Below are 16,085 nucleotides of genomic sequence, written 5' to 3' on the forward strand. Positions count from 1 at the left end.
TCTGAGAGATATTTAAAATGAATTTATTTTACTTGTATCTCCCATCTCTCTATTTTTTTTAGTTATTTACTAGAGCAATTATGATCTGGAAGTTGATCCAGGGCAAGTGTTCGGATCTATTATGACATAGATGTTTGGCGCCCAACGGACCTTTTTGGGGGTTTAAGATTCTAATTCTAAATCCCTTTTGAATTAAGCTAAAAACTTTTTTGTTGTGCAACTTAGACGATTCCTATCGCAATTCTAAAATATTATATCGAGATCCTAAATATTTTACTATACAATATCCATCCAATATATTTATAATTAATATAATTACTATTTTATTAATTATAATATAATAAGTAATACTCTCATCCTAACTATTTAGGATAGCACTAACAATCGTTTAGTCATTACTAAAGAAATACCCAAATTTTTAGTCATTCAAATTTAATATATATAGTTTATACTAATTTTTCCATTTATAAAGACGACTAAGCCCAAATGCCGTATTTTTGGAAATACTGTTATAAGTTCTATACATATACATTCTAATCAACAATTTTAAAATTAAAAGACGACACCAAAGTAATTGCACTTTCCTTACTTTGTTATGTTTCCGACGTAACTCTCATCAACTAGTATCGAATATTTAGATTTTTTTTAATAGCAATATTTATTTAATTTTAAATTTTTAAATTAAATAAAAAAATCGATGAATAAAATAATATTAAGAGTTTATTGAATTGAAATATTTATAAATATTATAATTATAGAAAAATCTTATTAAATAAAAGAATTTAATATTTGAAATAGACGAAACGAAATAAAAAAATTCTGTACTGTATCTGTGTATTCGTTATCCTTACGAAATCTCAGATAAACTGGAACGATCTGATCTGATAAGGGATATAATGAAATTCTTTAATTAGGTTTTTCCAGAATAAAAATGTAATTTTTTTTTATTAATGGACCAATAAAAATGTTATTCGAAACGTCCCGTAATCTTCAACCAATTATGCGCTTCAATATAATTCCCAGGAGTAAGTGTTATAGCTTGTTTCCAATACTCGGCGGCTTGATCAAACCAAGCCTCTGCAATTTCAGAATCTCCCTGTCGGATGGCCTGTTCTCCCCGGTCGGAATAGGTGGGTCAATTCCTTCCCTTAGAACCGTACTTGAGACTTTCCTACCTCATACGGCTCCGCAGTCAATTCTTTTGATGTCCTTTTTTTCCCTATAAAAAGGAAAACAAGGAATGAGATTTCTCATAGATCTCTCCCACTCTTCGAGATAACCAAAAGAGGTTAATCAGATGAGTTTCAAACTTTCATTTTTTTTTATTAAAAATATTTTTTTATTAATAATAAGTTTTTTTTAGTTTTATCTTTTCTCCCACCCGCAGAAGAATTAAGTATAGGTATTTACTCCTATTGTTAGTATTTTCGGCAAGGTAACTATCTCGATTTCATATCGAAATTTATATAGAATCTTTGAGAAAGACTTTCCTTTCTAAAAAAAGTACTAAAGAAAAGACTTACTATCTTTGGGATCTGATCCTACACCGCCGCTCAATACCTTAGTGGATCAACTCTATTACAGAAGTTAATTACTCACTTTTATATATCTTATTATTCTTATATATAGGCATAAATAAGCAGTTCTTTTCTTAATGTATTGGCCCAAAACCTCGTTAATTGATCTTTACGGTGCTTCCTCTCTATCAATTTAAAATTTTTATCCATAGACGACATTAAAAAAAGTATCTAGGCATATCTTATTTCGTCATATTTGCATTCCCATTTCTATGAAGTGTATTTCTTTCCTACAGCTCAAAAAATCGGCGTTTTAGACGATGCATATGTAGTGAGCCTATTTTTTTTTTAGTAAATACTAAAAAAGAGGGGGGGTCTTCCTTTTTCCTTCTATAGTGGAGATAGTCGCACGTAATGACAGATCACTGCCATATTATTAAAAGCTTGGGGTAAGAATGGGTTTCGTTCTAGTGCCCGGAAATAATATTCTAAAGCTTTCGTATGTTCCCCATTACTTGTGTGAATAAGGCCTATATTATAGAGTATATAACTTCGATCGTAGGGGTCAATTTCTAGTCGCATAGCTTCATAATAATTCTGTAAAGCTTCCGCATAATTTCCTTCGGATTGAGCTGACATCCGTTACGGTCGTTATTCGATTCAAAGAATCGCCGTTCCAGAACCGTACGTGAAATTTTCATCTCATACGGCTCCTCCTTTAAATACGCATAATGAGCATCAAAAATACATAGAATAATAATAATAAACAGGGTTTAATCTCATTATGAACTGAGTGGGGCTAGTGTTAAAAAAAAAAATATCTAGCCAACCTTCTTGCGCAAGAACTTGTACTAACATCAAATGCCTTGATACTAATATAGAAAAGATAACTCGAACAATTAGTTTGTTCTCAACGCCTCCTAATTTCCAGGAAATAGTCACTTCAACAGTCTTTGATGGTTATACGGGTATCCAAAGTACCAACGAGATGGATGTTTGTTATCCCAACCATTCTTGTTAGGCCCAATCCAGATAAGAAAAGGGAGTTAGTAAGTCATTTTAAACAAAGCTTTTGTGTTGTCGATTGCTAGGTGTAGTGCTTTTTCCCCTATGCCGCCTATTGGAACTTTATTACTAAGAAGTCGGACTGACCTGTAATACAGAACACACAGGTGTAACCTTCCGCTCAATACTAATACTCAAATTGAGGCTTGAAGCATAGTATTTGAGGCTGCATCAATCGGGGATACACGACAGAAGGAATTGTTCTATTTCTAAACTTCACCTTCAACAAGCGTAGACTTTTTTCTAATTAAGAATATAAGACTATTTATTCTTTCTATTTCGAATCGTGTGTCTTTCTCATCAACCTAGAAACAGAAAAGAAAAAAATGATCAAATCACACCATCTCTATAATAAGTAAATGCCTCTTTTTCTCCCGAAGTTGTCGGAATGATTCGTAATAAAATATTGGCCACAATTGAAAAGGTCTTATCAATAAAATTTCCATTTATTCGCGATCTAGACATAGGTATCAATCCATTCTATAATTAGTCTCAGTACCTCTTGTGGAAAAAAGATTTCCCAAGCAAAGGATTTGTACAGTACGAAATAACATAAAAACAGATTCAGCTCCAAAAAAAATTAAATAAAGATAAAAAACTTCTACTTACATTATATATTATTATATTTTTTATTTTTGACTTTTTTATTCAAGAATTAATAAGAAATAGGGGAATTCCATTCGAATCCATCCAAATAAAATGTAGTAATGAATGTAGTAATGGAGGAACTATTCCTCGAAAAGGCATTTTTTTTAAGTTACGGAATTCTAGTATATAAATCTAAATATAAATCGAACCGCAGTCGAAGAGTATCCATTAATCATACATCATACATAGTCTAAAAAACCTAAACTCATCAATCAGTTAATTTGTTCCAATTTGGTGATTTAATCAAGTAGGTATAGGTATATTCAGATATTTATCTATACGATTTGATTTATAATTAAAGGGTAGGAACATCATATGAACAAATATGAATCAATCATTCAATATATTATCTATGTTTATACTTTCACAAGAAAAAACATGTTTTTAAATTGAATCCTTCGAGCAAAGCTTTTTTATAAAAACTTATCTATCTATTTAGTTATAGAATATATAGAATTCTCTGGTTGATCATACCTATCCAAGTAAAAATCGAATATCGAATATAGTATTAATCTTTAATTTTAATGTCTCGCTATTTTTTCGGTTTTTGAGTCATAATAAAATAATAGGAAAGATGGCCGAGTGGTTCAAGGCGTAGCATTGGAACTGCTATGTAGGCTTTTGTTTACCGAGGGTTCGAATCCCTCTCTTTCCGTACTTGAAAAACCTAATTTACCAACATTCCTAACTGTAAGATATCAAACAACAATAAATTAAATACCATTATTAGAACATAACAGTTAGATTCGAGATCGGAAAGAATATTATGAGTGGGATAAAATTCCTATCAAACCCCTGACTTTAATCCTTAAGTCAATTTGAAAGGGGCCGGGTTGTTCGAACCCTTTCGCTTTGTTTTTTAGTTAAGGCTAAGTCTGACGAGAATAATATTCTACCACAAGCAATTCATTTATTTTCAAACCGACCCACTTACTATCTATTATTTGATTGATTAATCCTTTATACGGAAATGGGTCAAGAGTCAAATGTTTGGGCACTTCCTCAGGGGGGGATGAATCAATAAAATTTTGAATTAGAGCTCTGGATTTTTGTTCATCCTTTGCCGTAATAGTATCTTGGGGTTTGCAACGATAACTCGGTATATCGACTATACGGCCATTAACTAAAATATGTCGATGATTAACTAATTGGCGGGCTCCAGGAATAGTCGGAGCCATGCCCAATCGAAAAAGGATGTTATCCAAACGCATTTCAAGTAATTGTAGTAAAACCTGCCCTGTTGACCCTTTGGCTTTTCTTGCGATACGAACGTATTTAAGTAATTGTCGTTCTGTAATACCATAATGAAAACGCAATTTTTGTTTTTCTTCTAGACGAATACGATATTGAGATTTTTTCCCAGAACGTGATTGGGCTCTAAGATCACTTCCGGTTCTAGGCCTTTTATTTGTTAGTCCAGGCAAAGCCCCTAAACGTCGTATTTTTTTGAAACGAGGTCCTCGGTAACGCGACATAAAGACTCCTTTCTTTATTTATTTATTATTAAATTAATTTTATATATTTCATTTTACAAAAAAACCTAAATTAAAACTAAATGATAAATGAAAAGAAATCTCCTGAAGTATTATATTACAATGAATAATAAGATAAGATGTATTATATATATGATATACAAATCCATTTATATATTCTATATTTTGTATTAATCTATGTAAGTATAAGTAAATAAAAGAGTCTTTTTCATTATTTGTTATGCCAAGGCTCAACCCTTTGCCTTTCCTTTTCTTTATAAGTGGGAATTTCTACCATAACCACATAATAGATCAATAACTTTTTGACGAAAGGGCACCATTATTATTTGTTCTTTGATAAAGATAAAAAAAAAATAAGAAAAAGCCGGCTATCGGAATCGAACCGATGACCATCGCATTACAAATGCGATGCTCTAACCTCTGAGCTAAGCGGGCTCATAGAAATTCGACATACATAAAAACTATATCTTAGTTTAAGCTTATTCATTTTTATTCTTTTATGATATAAATTATATAAATAAAAAAAAGGAAATATAAAATCGAGTTTATTTATATTTCTATAGATTTTTTATTTTTCATCTAGAACAATTTTATTCTATTATATAATTCTATTTAAATTGAAATCATTATTATATCTGCTAACTAATATATAAATTAGATTATAATGAGAAATGAGGGCTAGTAATTGAAAAAAATGCATTATGAAAATTTTCATTATAGCTATAATGAATAGATATTTTTTTAGTTATGTTATTTTAGGGGTCTGCCCCAAGAAAACCTAAAAAAAAATAGAAATAAATCAAGAAAAATGAAATCCAGATTATAGATTATAATAATATAAAAAATAATATTCTATTTTCATTCAGAGACGAATACGAAAAACAAAGAATCGATCCTTTGAGTATTAAAAACTGCATAAAGGAAAGAAGCGTATATATGCTCTCTATTCATCTATATTGAATTGTACCTACAGAAATGATAGAATCATTTCGGATTAGACCAAAGCAAGTTTCAAATTTATAGTCTTTCCAATAGAAATTAAATAGAAAAAAAAAGAGGAAAAAACTTTTCGGTATATTAATCTGTATAAAATCTAAAAAATGCGAGAGATACGGAAGGGGGGGACATCCCATTGGGGTCCTAATTTTATAAAATATAATGGGGATATGGCGAAATCGGTAGACGCTACGGACTTAATTGGCTTGAGCCTTAGTATGGAAACCTACTAAGTGAAAACTTTCAAATTCAGAGAAACCCTGGAATTAAAAAAAAGGGCAATCCTGAGCCAACTCCTTTTTTCAAAAGCAAAAAAAGGTATTAAGAAAGCAAGAAAAAAAGGATAGGTGCAGAGACTCAAAGGGAGCTGTTCTAACAAATGGGGTTGACTGTGTTGTTATAAGTATAAGACTTCTTCCCTCTAAATAAATTCCAAACCAAGAAAAAGGGTGAAGAATATACGTACTGAAATGATTAATGACAACCCAAATCTGTTCTGTATTTTTTTTCTAATTTTGAGATATATAAAATAATATAGTATTTTATATATAGTAGAGATTTATAATAGGAAATTTAAAATGCAAGAATTGTTGTGAATCGATTCCAAGTTAAAAGTGGAATCCATATTTATTCATCAAAACATTCACACTCACTCCATAGTCTGATAGATCTTGTGAAGAACTGATTAATCGGATGAGAATAAAGATAGAGTCCCGTTCTACATGTCAATACTGACAACAATGAAATTTATAGTAAGAGGAAAATCCGTCGACTTTTAAAATCGTGAGGGTTCAAGTCCCTCTATCCCCAAAAGCTTTTTTCACTCCTTAACAAATTATCTTTTTTTGCATTACCATTTTAAAGTTAAAGATGGTTTTGTTCCTATATATATATATTTTTTGATCTTATTACAAGTCTTATAATATATATGATAGGAGGACAAAAAAATATCTTTTATTTGAGCAGGCAGTACTCCGTTGAGTAATTCCTAATCCATATTTTTACATTTTTATATATTAATATAAAACTTATGTAAAATTATATACAGAGTTCCTCTTTTTGAAGACCCCAAAAATTCCGGTACCTATATAATTGTAATACTTTTCATCCTTTTAATTGATTGACTAATTGACACAAACCCAAGTTATCTCGTAAAATGGGGAGATGATGCACCAGAAAAGGGAATGGTCGGGATAGCTCAGCTGGTAGAGCAGAGGACTGAAAATCCTCGTGTCACCAGTTCAAATCTGGTTCCTGGCACATTTGTGTTTTTTTTATTCTATACCTATAAATTGACGATTATGAGTCGATATACAAGTCGAGATCATGACACATAAGTAAGTTATTTAGCTAGTTATCGTGCGAAATACCCCATCTATCTAAAAACTGGATGGGTAGATAGTTTAAAAAAGAAACCCTTTTTTTAGGGTTTTAATTTTTTGCTGCTATTGGGTTTCCTCTTATGTAAAATACATTTTAATATAATACTTCATATATATTCCAATCGGATTACCTTTCATTTTAATATAGATTTCTGTATGGATTTATATTTTTTCTTTTCCTCATACATCCTATGACTTTACGTAACCTGTCTAAGTAAGTGTAAGTTATTAATGTATGCGCGGTACAAAGTTCAGGATACAGAACTTTTTAGTTCATTCTATTGGCTCTTAGCTCATTCAAAAATTTTTAAATTTGTCTTTTCTTTTTTCTCCATCCATATCCATAATACCAACGGGAAATCTATTATTCTGTTTGATCTAGAACATACAAACAGTCTTTAGCTACCTCATACTGTAGAAGTTAAATTAGTTTTTTATCGTTTAATACGCATCTTGTATTTCGTAAAAATTGGGTACAATATAATCCTTACGCAAAGGCCATCCTACCCAACTCTCGGGCATTAAAATGCGTTTTAGGCGCGGATGGTTATCATATGAAATTCCCAACATATCATAAGATTCCCTTTCTTGAAAATCCGCGCTTTTCCAAACCCAGAACACGGACGGAATTCTAGGATGACTCCTTGGAGCAAATACTTTTATGCATACCTCTTCCGGTTGATCCGCACCATACTCTAATCTCGTAAGATGATACACACTAGATAACAGCCCTCCCGGGGCTACGTCATAGGCACATTGAGAACGTAGATAATTGTAACCATATACGTATAAAATAACAGCAATGGAATGCCAATCTTCGGGCTTAATTTGTAAAGTCTCTATTCCTTGGTAATCAAAGCCTAAAGATCTATGAACTAGCCCATGTTTGGCTAGCCAAGCAGACAAACGACCCTGCATCTTGTTTATATCTCCCACATTCTTTTTTTTTTAGATTAAATTTATGAAAATGAATCCGCCGCTTATGTTTACAATTACACAAAAGTGAATCCCATTTAATTCACTAATTCCTGGGAAGATACTGAATTTTTGTATTCGAAAAATGTTTCGGGAAGAATCTCTGAAGTAAATGGAGATTTATATTTATAAAGTAATCCTTGATCATAATTTCCCGTATGAATACTCCGCCCAACCCGAAACTTGTGGTTGATAGTAAAACATCGATTTTTCTGTTGAGACTTAATCCTATCTTGATAAATTTCCCTAGATATTTTCTTACGAAGCTTTGTTATAGCATCTATAACTGCTTCCGGTTTTGGAGGACAGCCCGGCAAATAGACATCCACGGGAATTAGTTTATCGACCCCCCGAACAGTACTGTAGGAATCGGTACTGAACATCCCCCCGGTAATTGTACACGCTCCCATAGCAATAACATATTTAGGTTCGGGCATTTGCTCATATAATCTCACTAAAGAAGGCGCCATTTTCATTGTTACTGTACCGGCTGTTAAAATTAGGTCCGCTTGTCTAGGGCTCGATCTTGGTACCAGCCCATAACGGTCAAAGTCGAATCGCGAGCCTATTAATGAAGCAAATTCAATGAAACAACAGCTGGTCCCATAGAGAAGCGGCCATAAACTAGAGAGTCTTGACCAATTTGAAAAATCATTTGATGTAGTTGAAATAACTGAGTTTTGGGTTATTTGATTAAGTAGTGGAAACTCAATAGAATTCATAACTATTTCCATCTTTTTTTTACTTTTTTTATTGTATAAATTTTCGGGGATTAAGACCATTCCAATGCTCCTTTTCGCCATGCATAAACTAAACCAACAATTAGGATAAGCACGAAAATTAAAGCTTCTATAAATACGGATACGCCCAATATATCGAAACTCATTGCCCATGGATAAAGAAAAACCGTTTCAACATCAAAAACAACAAAAACTAGAGCAAACATATAATAACGGATTCTAAATTGTAACCAAGCATCCCCCATCGGTTCTATACCCGATTCGTAGCTAGAAAGTTTCTCTGGACCTTTGCTACTAGGCGCTAAAATTCCGGAAAATAGAAATGCTAAAATAGGAATAACGCTTGATATTATTAAAAATGCCCAGAAAATGTCATATTCATAAAGTATAAACATAGACAGACTCCTCACGAATTTGGAAAATATTTTTAATTGGTTGATTCCGAATTAGAATTGTCAAGTTATCCATAACTCCTTAGTCAAAACAACAATAAATTTTGAGCGAACGACTTCTTTATTATAAAAAATTTATTATAAAAAAAAGTTTCATTTGTTGTGTCTCATCTCAAACGTGATTGACTTGAATATTTTTTTATCTTTTGTTCTCCATTCCACCGCATTTTTTTATAATTATCTAATTCTATTCTATATATAAATAGAATATAAATAGAGATTATTCTTATTCGCTTTCACCTAGGTTTTACCTAAATAAACAAAGAAAATAAATTCAAACAAGGACTTCTCATTTATTTTTTCATAGATAGATATAATTCACATGTAAGAGGATGTTTATAAATTTAGATTTCAGAATGAGTTAGAATGACATTAGTAATTAGTATATTCTATTTAATTTAATCCGAATTCGGGCCAAGTAGCTTTTCTTTTATTGATTGTATAAGGAAAGAAATACTTGTTTTGCACTTTTGTAGTCACGGTCTATTAAACTACAAAGTTTCTTTGACAAGGTTGCCAATGAAATTGACCATTGACCAAAGATCTTTTTGAAACCCGGGCTTAAAAAAACGAGAATTTTTTGCTAGAGTTAGTATAATGTAGGGTATTCCTAAACCTATTTCTTATAATCAACTGTAGTTGGTTCATTGGGCTGAAATGAAATGTTTAATAGTCAATTTATCCCTAGGGTTTTGCTTCTAACAATTAAAGTTAGAGTTAGGTATAATATACCTATTAAAGGGGGTAATATAATAAATTATTTGATTGGGTAGGAACGATAAAAATAAGATTCCTATAAAAATTTTTACTTATATTTACAAATACTTACAAAAGAAAATTAAGGGTTGATTATCCTAGATTGGATCCAGTGAAATACATTTTATTTTTATTTTTTTTCTCCGCCATAAATGATACTCATTAATAAGTTTATTGCCATTTTTTTTTATTTGATGAGAGACAAACGATGGGTTATAAAAGCAATCAACTAATAATTCAATTTTTAATATAAATTCATATAGTATATATATTTTTAGGGCTATACGGATTCGAACCGTAGACCTTCTCGGTAAAACAAATCAAACTTTTTCTTTTATTATCAAAATGATTTGAACTGTTTCAAAGACCCAACATGCAGTTTTTTGCATTGGGCTTTTTCATTAACTGATATAAATATCAGTTATTCTACCATAATTTTTCTTGATAGAAAGAAAATGGTTCCATGTGCTGTGATTCATTATTTATTTGAACTTTGATTCAGAAGCACTACCAAAGTGTTTCAAAAAAGAGTTATAGTGACGTAGGTCTGCTTTTGGCCTAGAGAAATTTTAAAATTAAATGGAGTCTCTATCGTTCTGCTTAAAGAATATAATATGAAACTTCATACACCTTAAAGTTCATAGGACGAAAAGAGATTTTTTGAGACCCTGATACTCATTAAGCCTAGCATTCAATAGGCTGGGTATTCACCTTATCAATATTAAAAAAATGGGTTCTATTTGGGGACACCTGAATCATACCAAATTAGAACTAATTGTCAGGCTATTGTTCTCTTGTTTTGTTTCCTCAAAATCATAGAGTAAGACATCGATTTATCAAAAAAATTTATTAATCGAATTTCTTTGATTGCATGATTTGAAAAACATTGGCGCGCGTGTAAACGAGGTGCTCTACCTAACTGAGCTATAGCCCTTTACTTGTGCTACATAACCTATTTTAACAGGTAGATAATTTCTTGTCAAGATGAACATTCGCGATCAAAGATCATAGCTCTTTGATTGATATTGCTTATAAACAATATTGGATTTATAATCCATCTATGTAACTTTTGAGTTTTCTTTAGTAATGCAAAATAACCTACTTAACTCAGCGGTTAGAGTATCGCTTTCATACGGCGGGAGTCATTGGTTCAAATCCAATAGTAGGTAAGGTAAAACTTATTAGATACCAGAGTCAAGGGTATCTAATAAGTTTTTCTATTCACTCTCTAGATTATTAAAAGGCTTTTTTTTTTTTTATTATATAAATTGTTATATCCTATATATTTGTATTTGTTAAAAAAAAAAACAAATACAAAATATATATGTGTATGTTATCTTGTATATACGGATTCTTTTTTATAGGCTGTATTTTTTTATAATTATAAGTATTTACGCACACTAACCAGTTATGAAATTGGATTGATAGACTCTACTCGTGTCCTAGCTCGTCTGAGAGCTAGATTTGCTTCAATTATTTGCCTCTTTCCTTCAGCTTTCTTCAAATTAGCTTCTGCTATTTCAAGAGTTTGCTGAGCTTCTTGTGGATCAATGTCACTACCCTTCTCAGCATCATTTACTAAAACAGTGATCTCATTATTGCCTATTCTAGCAAAACCGCCCATCAGAGCCATTGTTAACCATTGGTCGTTAAGCCGTATTCTCAAAATACCTATATCTACAGCTGTGGCAATAGGGGCGTGGTTTGGCAATACGCCGATTTGACCACTATTAGTAGATAAAATGATTTCTTTTACTTCTGAATTCCAAACAATTCGATTAGGGGTCAGTACACAAAGATTTAAGGTCATTTCTTCAATTTGCTCTCCATTTATAAGTTCATAGCTTTCGCGGTAGCTTCATCGATGTTACCTACCAAATAAAAGGCTTGCTCAGGAAGACCGTCCAATTCTCCGGAAAGGATCAATTGAAATCCTCTAATTGTTTCTGCTAGACCAACATATTTTCCTGGGGATCCTGTAAATACTTCTGCTACGAAAAACGGTTGTGATAAGAAACGCTCAATTTTTCGCGCTCTTGCTACGGTTAACCGGTCGTCTTCAGATAATTCGTCCAACCCAAGGATAGCTATAATGTCCTGAAGTTCTTTGTAACGTTGTAAGGTTTGCTTAACTCTTTGCGCAATTTCATAATGCTCTTCGCCAACGATCCGAGGTTGGAGCATGGTTGATGTTGAATCTAACGGATCCACTGCTGGATAGATCCCTTTGGCGGCTAATCCTCTTGATAGTACAGTAGTAGCGTCTAAATGTGCAAATGTCGTAGCAGGAGCGGGATCGGTCAAATCGTCTGCAGGTACATAAACTGCTTGAATCGAAGTTATGGACCCTTCCTTTGTAGAAGTAATTCTTTCCTGTAAAGAACCCATTTCAGTACTAAGAGTAGGTTGATAGCCTACAGCGGAAGGCATTCTACCCAACAAGGCAGATACTTCAGATCCTGCTTGAACGAAACGAAAAATATTGTCGATAAATAGAAGTACGTCTTGTTCATTAACATCTCGGAAATATTCCGCCATAGTTAGGGCAGTCAAACCAACCCTCATACGTGCCCCCGGAGGTTCATTCATTTGACCGTAGACTAGAGCCACTTTTGATTCTGCAATATTTTGTTCATTGATAACTCCAGATTCTTTCATTTCCATGTAAAGATCATTTCCTTCACGAGTACGTTCACCTACTCCACCAAATACGGATACGCCCCCATGAGCTTTTGCAATATTGTTGATCAATTCCATAATGAGTACTGTTTTACCCACTCCAGCTCCGCCGAAGAGTCCTATTTTTCCTCCACGGCGATAAGGGGCTAAAAGATCTACCACTTTAATTCCTGTTTCAAAAATAGATAATTTTGTATCTAACTGAGTAAAGGCGGGCGCAGATCTATGAATAGGGGATGTTGTATGAGTCCCTACGGGCCCTAAATTATCAACGGGCTCCCCAAGCACGTTAAAAATTCGTCCAAGAGTTGCTCCACCAACTGGAACGCTTAGGGGAGCTCCTGTATCAATAACTTCCATTCCTCGCGTTAGACCATCTGTAGCACTCATAGCTACAGCTCTAACTCGATTATTTCCTAATAATTGTTGTACCTCACAAGTCACGTTAATTGGTTGGCTAGCAGTATCGCGACCCTTAACTACCAGAGCGTTGTAAATATTTGGCATTTTGCCTGGAGGAAAAGCTACGTCCAGTACGGGACCAATAATTTGAGCGATACGCCCCAGGTTTTTTTTTTCACGTGTGGAAACACCAGGACCAGAAGCAGTAGGATTGATTATCATAATATTTAAAGTAAAATATGTCGAAATTTTTGGCGAAAATTAAAATTATCGAAAAAGGGATGTCCGATAGCAAGTTGATCAATTAATTAAATCAGAATAAGAATATAGGAGTTAGCAATCAATTTTGTTGGTATCATCCAAACGAATCCAATTCATTCAATTATTTTTTTAATTAGTCTATTTATATTCAAACTCAATGTGTTAAATTTTAAGTTCAACCAATCTATTTGCAAATAAATGGATGATGAAAAAAATCGTGAGAAAGTCCTTTATTTTTCTATCAATATCGACAATCCTTTACTCTATTATTTACAGAAATCGAACCCGAACTCTAAACTATATTTAATTTATGATTCATTAGCACCGCAACGTAGTTATTTTTTAGTATATTAATTTATGCCCGGCCTATTCTTTCTTTTCATGATGGAATTCGGCCTATTTTCACATCTAGGATATACATATACCCCATATTTCATTGTCAAGAGTTCATTTCTAATTATTTAGTTCTTTCAATCCAAGCGGGGGTGGGGTAAGAAATTATAAACTTGAAAACAACGGTAGGGTTGCGACATATATATGAAAGAGTATACAATAATGATGTATTTGTCGAATCAAATACATTACGTGGTCTAATAATGAACCATTTTGATTAGTTGATAATATTTGTTGAGAATTGGACGACAGATTCCTTTATTTGTATTTTTTTTTAGGGTTAAGGCCTAATTTATGTCGAGTAGACCTTGTTGCTTTGTTGTACAAATTTTTAATTAAAGTTGTAGGGAGGGACTTATGTCACCACAAACAGAGACTAAAGCAAGTGTTGGATTTAAAGCTGGTGTTAAAGATTACAAATTGACTTATTATACTCCTGAGTATGAAACCCTAGATACTGATATCTTGGCAGCATTCCGAGTAAGTCCTCAACCCGGAGTTCCACCCGAAGAAGCAGGGGCCGCAGTAGCCGCCGAATCTTCTACGGGTACATGGACAACTGTATGGACCGACGGACTTACCAGTCTTGATCGTTACAAAGGACGATGCTACCACATCGAGCCTGTTGCTGGAGAAGAAAATCAATATATTTGTTATGTAGCTTACCCCTTAGACCTTTTTGAGGAAGGTTCTGTTACTAACATGTTTACTTCCATTGTGGGTAATGTATTTGGGTTCAAAGCCTTGCGTGCTCTACGTTTGGAGGATTTGCGAATCCCTATTGCTTATGTAAAAACTTTCCTAGGCCCGCCTCACGGTATCCAAGTTGAAAGAGATAAATTGAACAAGTATGGCCGTCCCCTATTGGGATGCACTATTAAACCTAAATTGGGGTTATCTGCTAAAAACTATGGTCGAGCAGTTTATGAATGTCTTCGCGGTGGACTTGATTTTACCAAAGATGATGAAAACGTGAACTCCCAACCATTTATGCGTTGGAGAGACCGCTTCTTATTTTGTGCCGAAGCACTTTATAAAGCACAGGCTGAAACAGGTGAAATCAAAGGGCATTACTTGAATGCCACTGCGGGTACATGTGAAGAAATGATGAAAAGGGCTGTATTTGCCAGAGAATTGGGAGTTCCTATCGTAATGCATGACTACTTAACAGGTGGATTCACTGCAAATACTAGCTTGGCCCATTATTGCCGAGATAATGGTCTACTTCTTCACATCCACCGTGCAATGCACGCTGTTATTGATAGACAGAAAAATCATGGTATGCACTTCCGTGTACTAGCTAAAGCATTACGTCTGTCTGGTGGAGATCATATTCATGCCGGTACCGTAGTAGGTAAGCTTGAAGGGGAAAGAGAAATCACCTTAGGCTTTGTGGATTTACTACGTGATGATTTTACTGAAAAAGACAGAAGTCGCGGTATTTATTTCACTCAATCTTGGGTTTCTACACCAGGTGTTCTGCCCGTTGCTTCGGGAGGTATTCACGTTTGGCATATGCCCGCTCTAACCGAGATCTTTGGAGATGATTCCGTACTACAGTTTGGTGGAGGAACCCTAGGACACCCTTGGGGTAATGCGCCAGGTGCTGTAGCGAATCGAGTAGCCCTAGAAGCATGTGTACAAGCTCGTAATGAAGGACGTGATCTTGCTCGCGAGGGTAATACTATTATTCGCGAGGCTTGCAAATGGAGTCCTGAGCTAGCTGCTGCTTGTGAAGTATGGAAGGAAATTAAATTTGAATTCCAAGCAATGGATACAATCTAAACTAAGTAATCACTGTTCGTCTCCTTAATTTAATTGTAAATAAAAAAACTCGGCCCAATCTTTTATTAAAAGGATTGAGCCGAATAAAACTATTCCATTTATATGTTTATTGTATCGCTCTCTATTTATAGAGACGCATTTAGATATATAAGCAAGATCTAAAAAAAAAAATGGAAGAATAAACAACCCAAACTTTTTATTATTGTGTTGGATCCCCAATTAATCCTATGGATCCCTAGGATTGGCAGAATTGGCATATTCTTATATATATTTCGTCGATTCGGACCATGCCGGTAGATATCACGTCAAGTATAAGAACTCCTTCTATCCATCTTGTATATTGTCCTTTTCGTTCCGTATTGGAATAGAATTATTCATTTCGTATATTAGATTATTCTATGAAAAAATTTTCGTCATTTCAAAAAACTAAAGGAGATACTACACTCTATTTATAGTTCCTTATTTTTTTCTTTTTATGTAAATTTGACACAGCGCGGGAAACTCTGACCTTTTATAAAGGTCTATCATATTCAATGAATGG

At 33.5% G+C, this 16,085-nt stretch overlaps 8 protein-coding genes and 6 non-coding genes; 5 read left to right on the forward strand and 9 right to left on the reverse strand. All coding sequences in view use genetic code 11, as the record gives it.

The window, feature by feature from the left end:
• Positions 1–967: 967 nt before the first annotated feature.
• Positions 968–3,047, reverse strand: ycf3 (hypothetical chloroplast RF34). One transcript has 3 exons: positions 2,924–3,047; positions 1,929–2,158; positions 968–1,120 (listed from the first exon to the last, which is right to left on the reverse strand). The coding sequence occupies exons 1-3, from the start codon at positions 3,045–3,047 to the stop codon at positions 968–970; spliced, it is 507 nt and encodes a 168-aa protein (YP_005089578.1).
• Positions 3,048–3,798: 751 nt separating this feature from the next.
• trnS-GGA lies at positions 3,799–3,885 on the forward strand. Its single transcript has one exon. It is a non-coding gene; the product is annotated as a tRNA-Ser (tRNA).
• Positions 3,886–4,099: 214 nt separating this feature from the next.
• On the reverse strand, positions 4,100–4,705 carry rps4 (ribosomal protein S4). The gene has a single exon. It carries the CDS (start codon positions 4,703–4,705, stop codon positions 4,100–4,102), a length of 606 nt encoding a protein of 201 aa, YP_005089579.1.
• A 380-nt stretch (positions 4,706–5,085) lies between these two features.
• trnT-UGU lies at positions 5,086–5,158 on the reverse strand. Its single transcript has one exon. It is a non-coding gene; the product is annotated as a tRNA-Thr (tRNA).
• Positions 5,159–5,883: 725 nt separating this feature from the next.
• trnL-UAA lies at positions 5,884–6,529 on the forward strand. One transcript has 2 exons: positions 5,884–5,918; positions 6,480–6,529. It is a non-coding gene; the product is annotated as a tRNA-Leu (tRNA).
• A 377-nt stretch (positions 6,530–6,906) lies between these two features.
• trnF-GAA lies at positions 6,907–6,979 on the forward strand. Its single transcript has one exon. It is a non-coding gene; the product is annotated as a tRNA-Phe (tRNA).
• A 563-nt stretch (positions 6,980–7,542) lies between these two features.
• ndhJ (NADH-plastoquinone oxidoreductase subunit J) lies at positions 7,543–8,019 on the reverse strand. The gene has a single exon. It carries the CDS (start codon positions 8,017–8,019, stop codon positions 7,543–7,545), a length of 477 nt encoding a protein of 158 aa, YP_005089580.1.
• A 95-nt stretch (positions 8,020–8,114) lies between these two features.
• On the reverse strand, positions 8,115–8,798 carry ndhK (NADH-plastoquinone oxidoreductase subunit K). The gene has a single exon. The coding sequence runs from the start codon at positions 8,796–8,798 to the stop codon at positions 8,115–8,117; it is 684 nt and encodes a 227-aa protein (YP_005089581.1).
• A 50-nt stretch (positions 8,799–8,848) lies between these two features.
• Positions 8,849–9,211, reverse strand: ndhC (NADH-plastoquinone oxidoreductase subunit 3). Its single transcript has one exon. It carries the CDS (start codon positions 9,209–9,211, stop codon positions 8,849–8,851), a length of 363 nt encoding a protein of 120 aa, YP_005089582.1.
• A 1,088-nt stretch (positions 9,212–10,299) lies between these two features.
• Positions 10,300–10,958, reverse strand: trnV-UAC. One transcript has 2 exons: positions 10,920–10,958; positions 10,300–10,334 (listed from the first exon to the last, which is right to left on the reverse strand). It is a non-coding gene; the product is annotated as a tRNA-Val (tRNA).
• A 162-nt stretch (positions 10,959–11,120) lies between these two features.
• trnM-CAU lies at positions 11,121–11,193 on the forward strand. Its single transcript has one exon. It is a non-coding gene; the product is annotated as a tRNA-Met (tRNA).
• Positions 11,194–11,432: 239 nt separating this feature from the next.
• On the reverse strand, positions 11,433–11,834 carry atpE (ATP synthase CF1 epsilon subunit). The gene has a single exon. The coding sequence runs from the start codon at positions 11,832–11,834 to the stop codon at positions 11,433–11,435; it is 402 nt and encodes a 133-aa protein (YP_005089583.1).
• A 20-nt stretch (positions 11,835–11,854) lies between these two features.
• atpB (ATP synthase CF1 beta subunit) lies at positions 11,855–13,327 on the reverse strand. The gene has a single exon. The coding sequence runs from the start codon at positions 13,325–13,327 to the stop codon at positions 11,855–11,857; it is 1,473 nt and encodes a 490-aa protein (YP_005089584.1).
• Positions 13,328–14,116: 789 nt separating this feature from the next.
• rbcL (ribulose-1,5-bisphosphate carboxylase/oxygenase large subunit) lies at positions 14,117–15,544 on the forward strand. The gene has a single exon. The coding sequence runs from the start codon at positions 14,117–14,119 to the stop codon at positions 15,542–15,544; it is 1,428 nt and encodes a 475-aa protein (YP_005089585.1).
• Positions 15,545–16,085: the final 541 nt, after the last annotated feature.

The sequence above is a fragment of the chloroplast genome of Silene latifolia, assembly GCF_048544455.1.
Source record: "Silene latifolia chloroplast, complete genome".
Lineage (NCBI taxonomy): Eukaryota > Viridiplantae > Streptophyta > Magnoliopsida > Caryophyllales > Caryophyllaceae > Silene > Silene latifolia.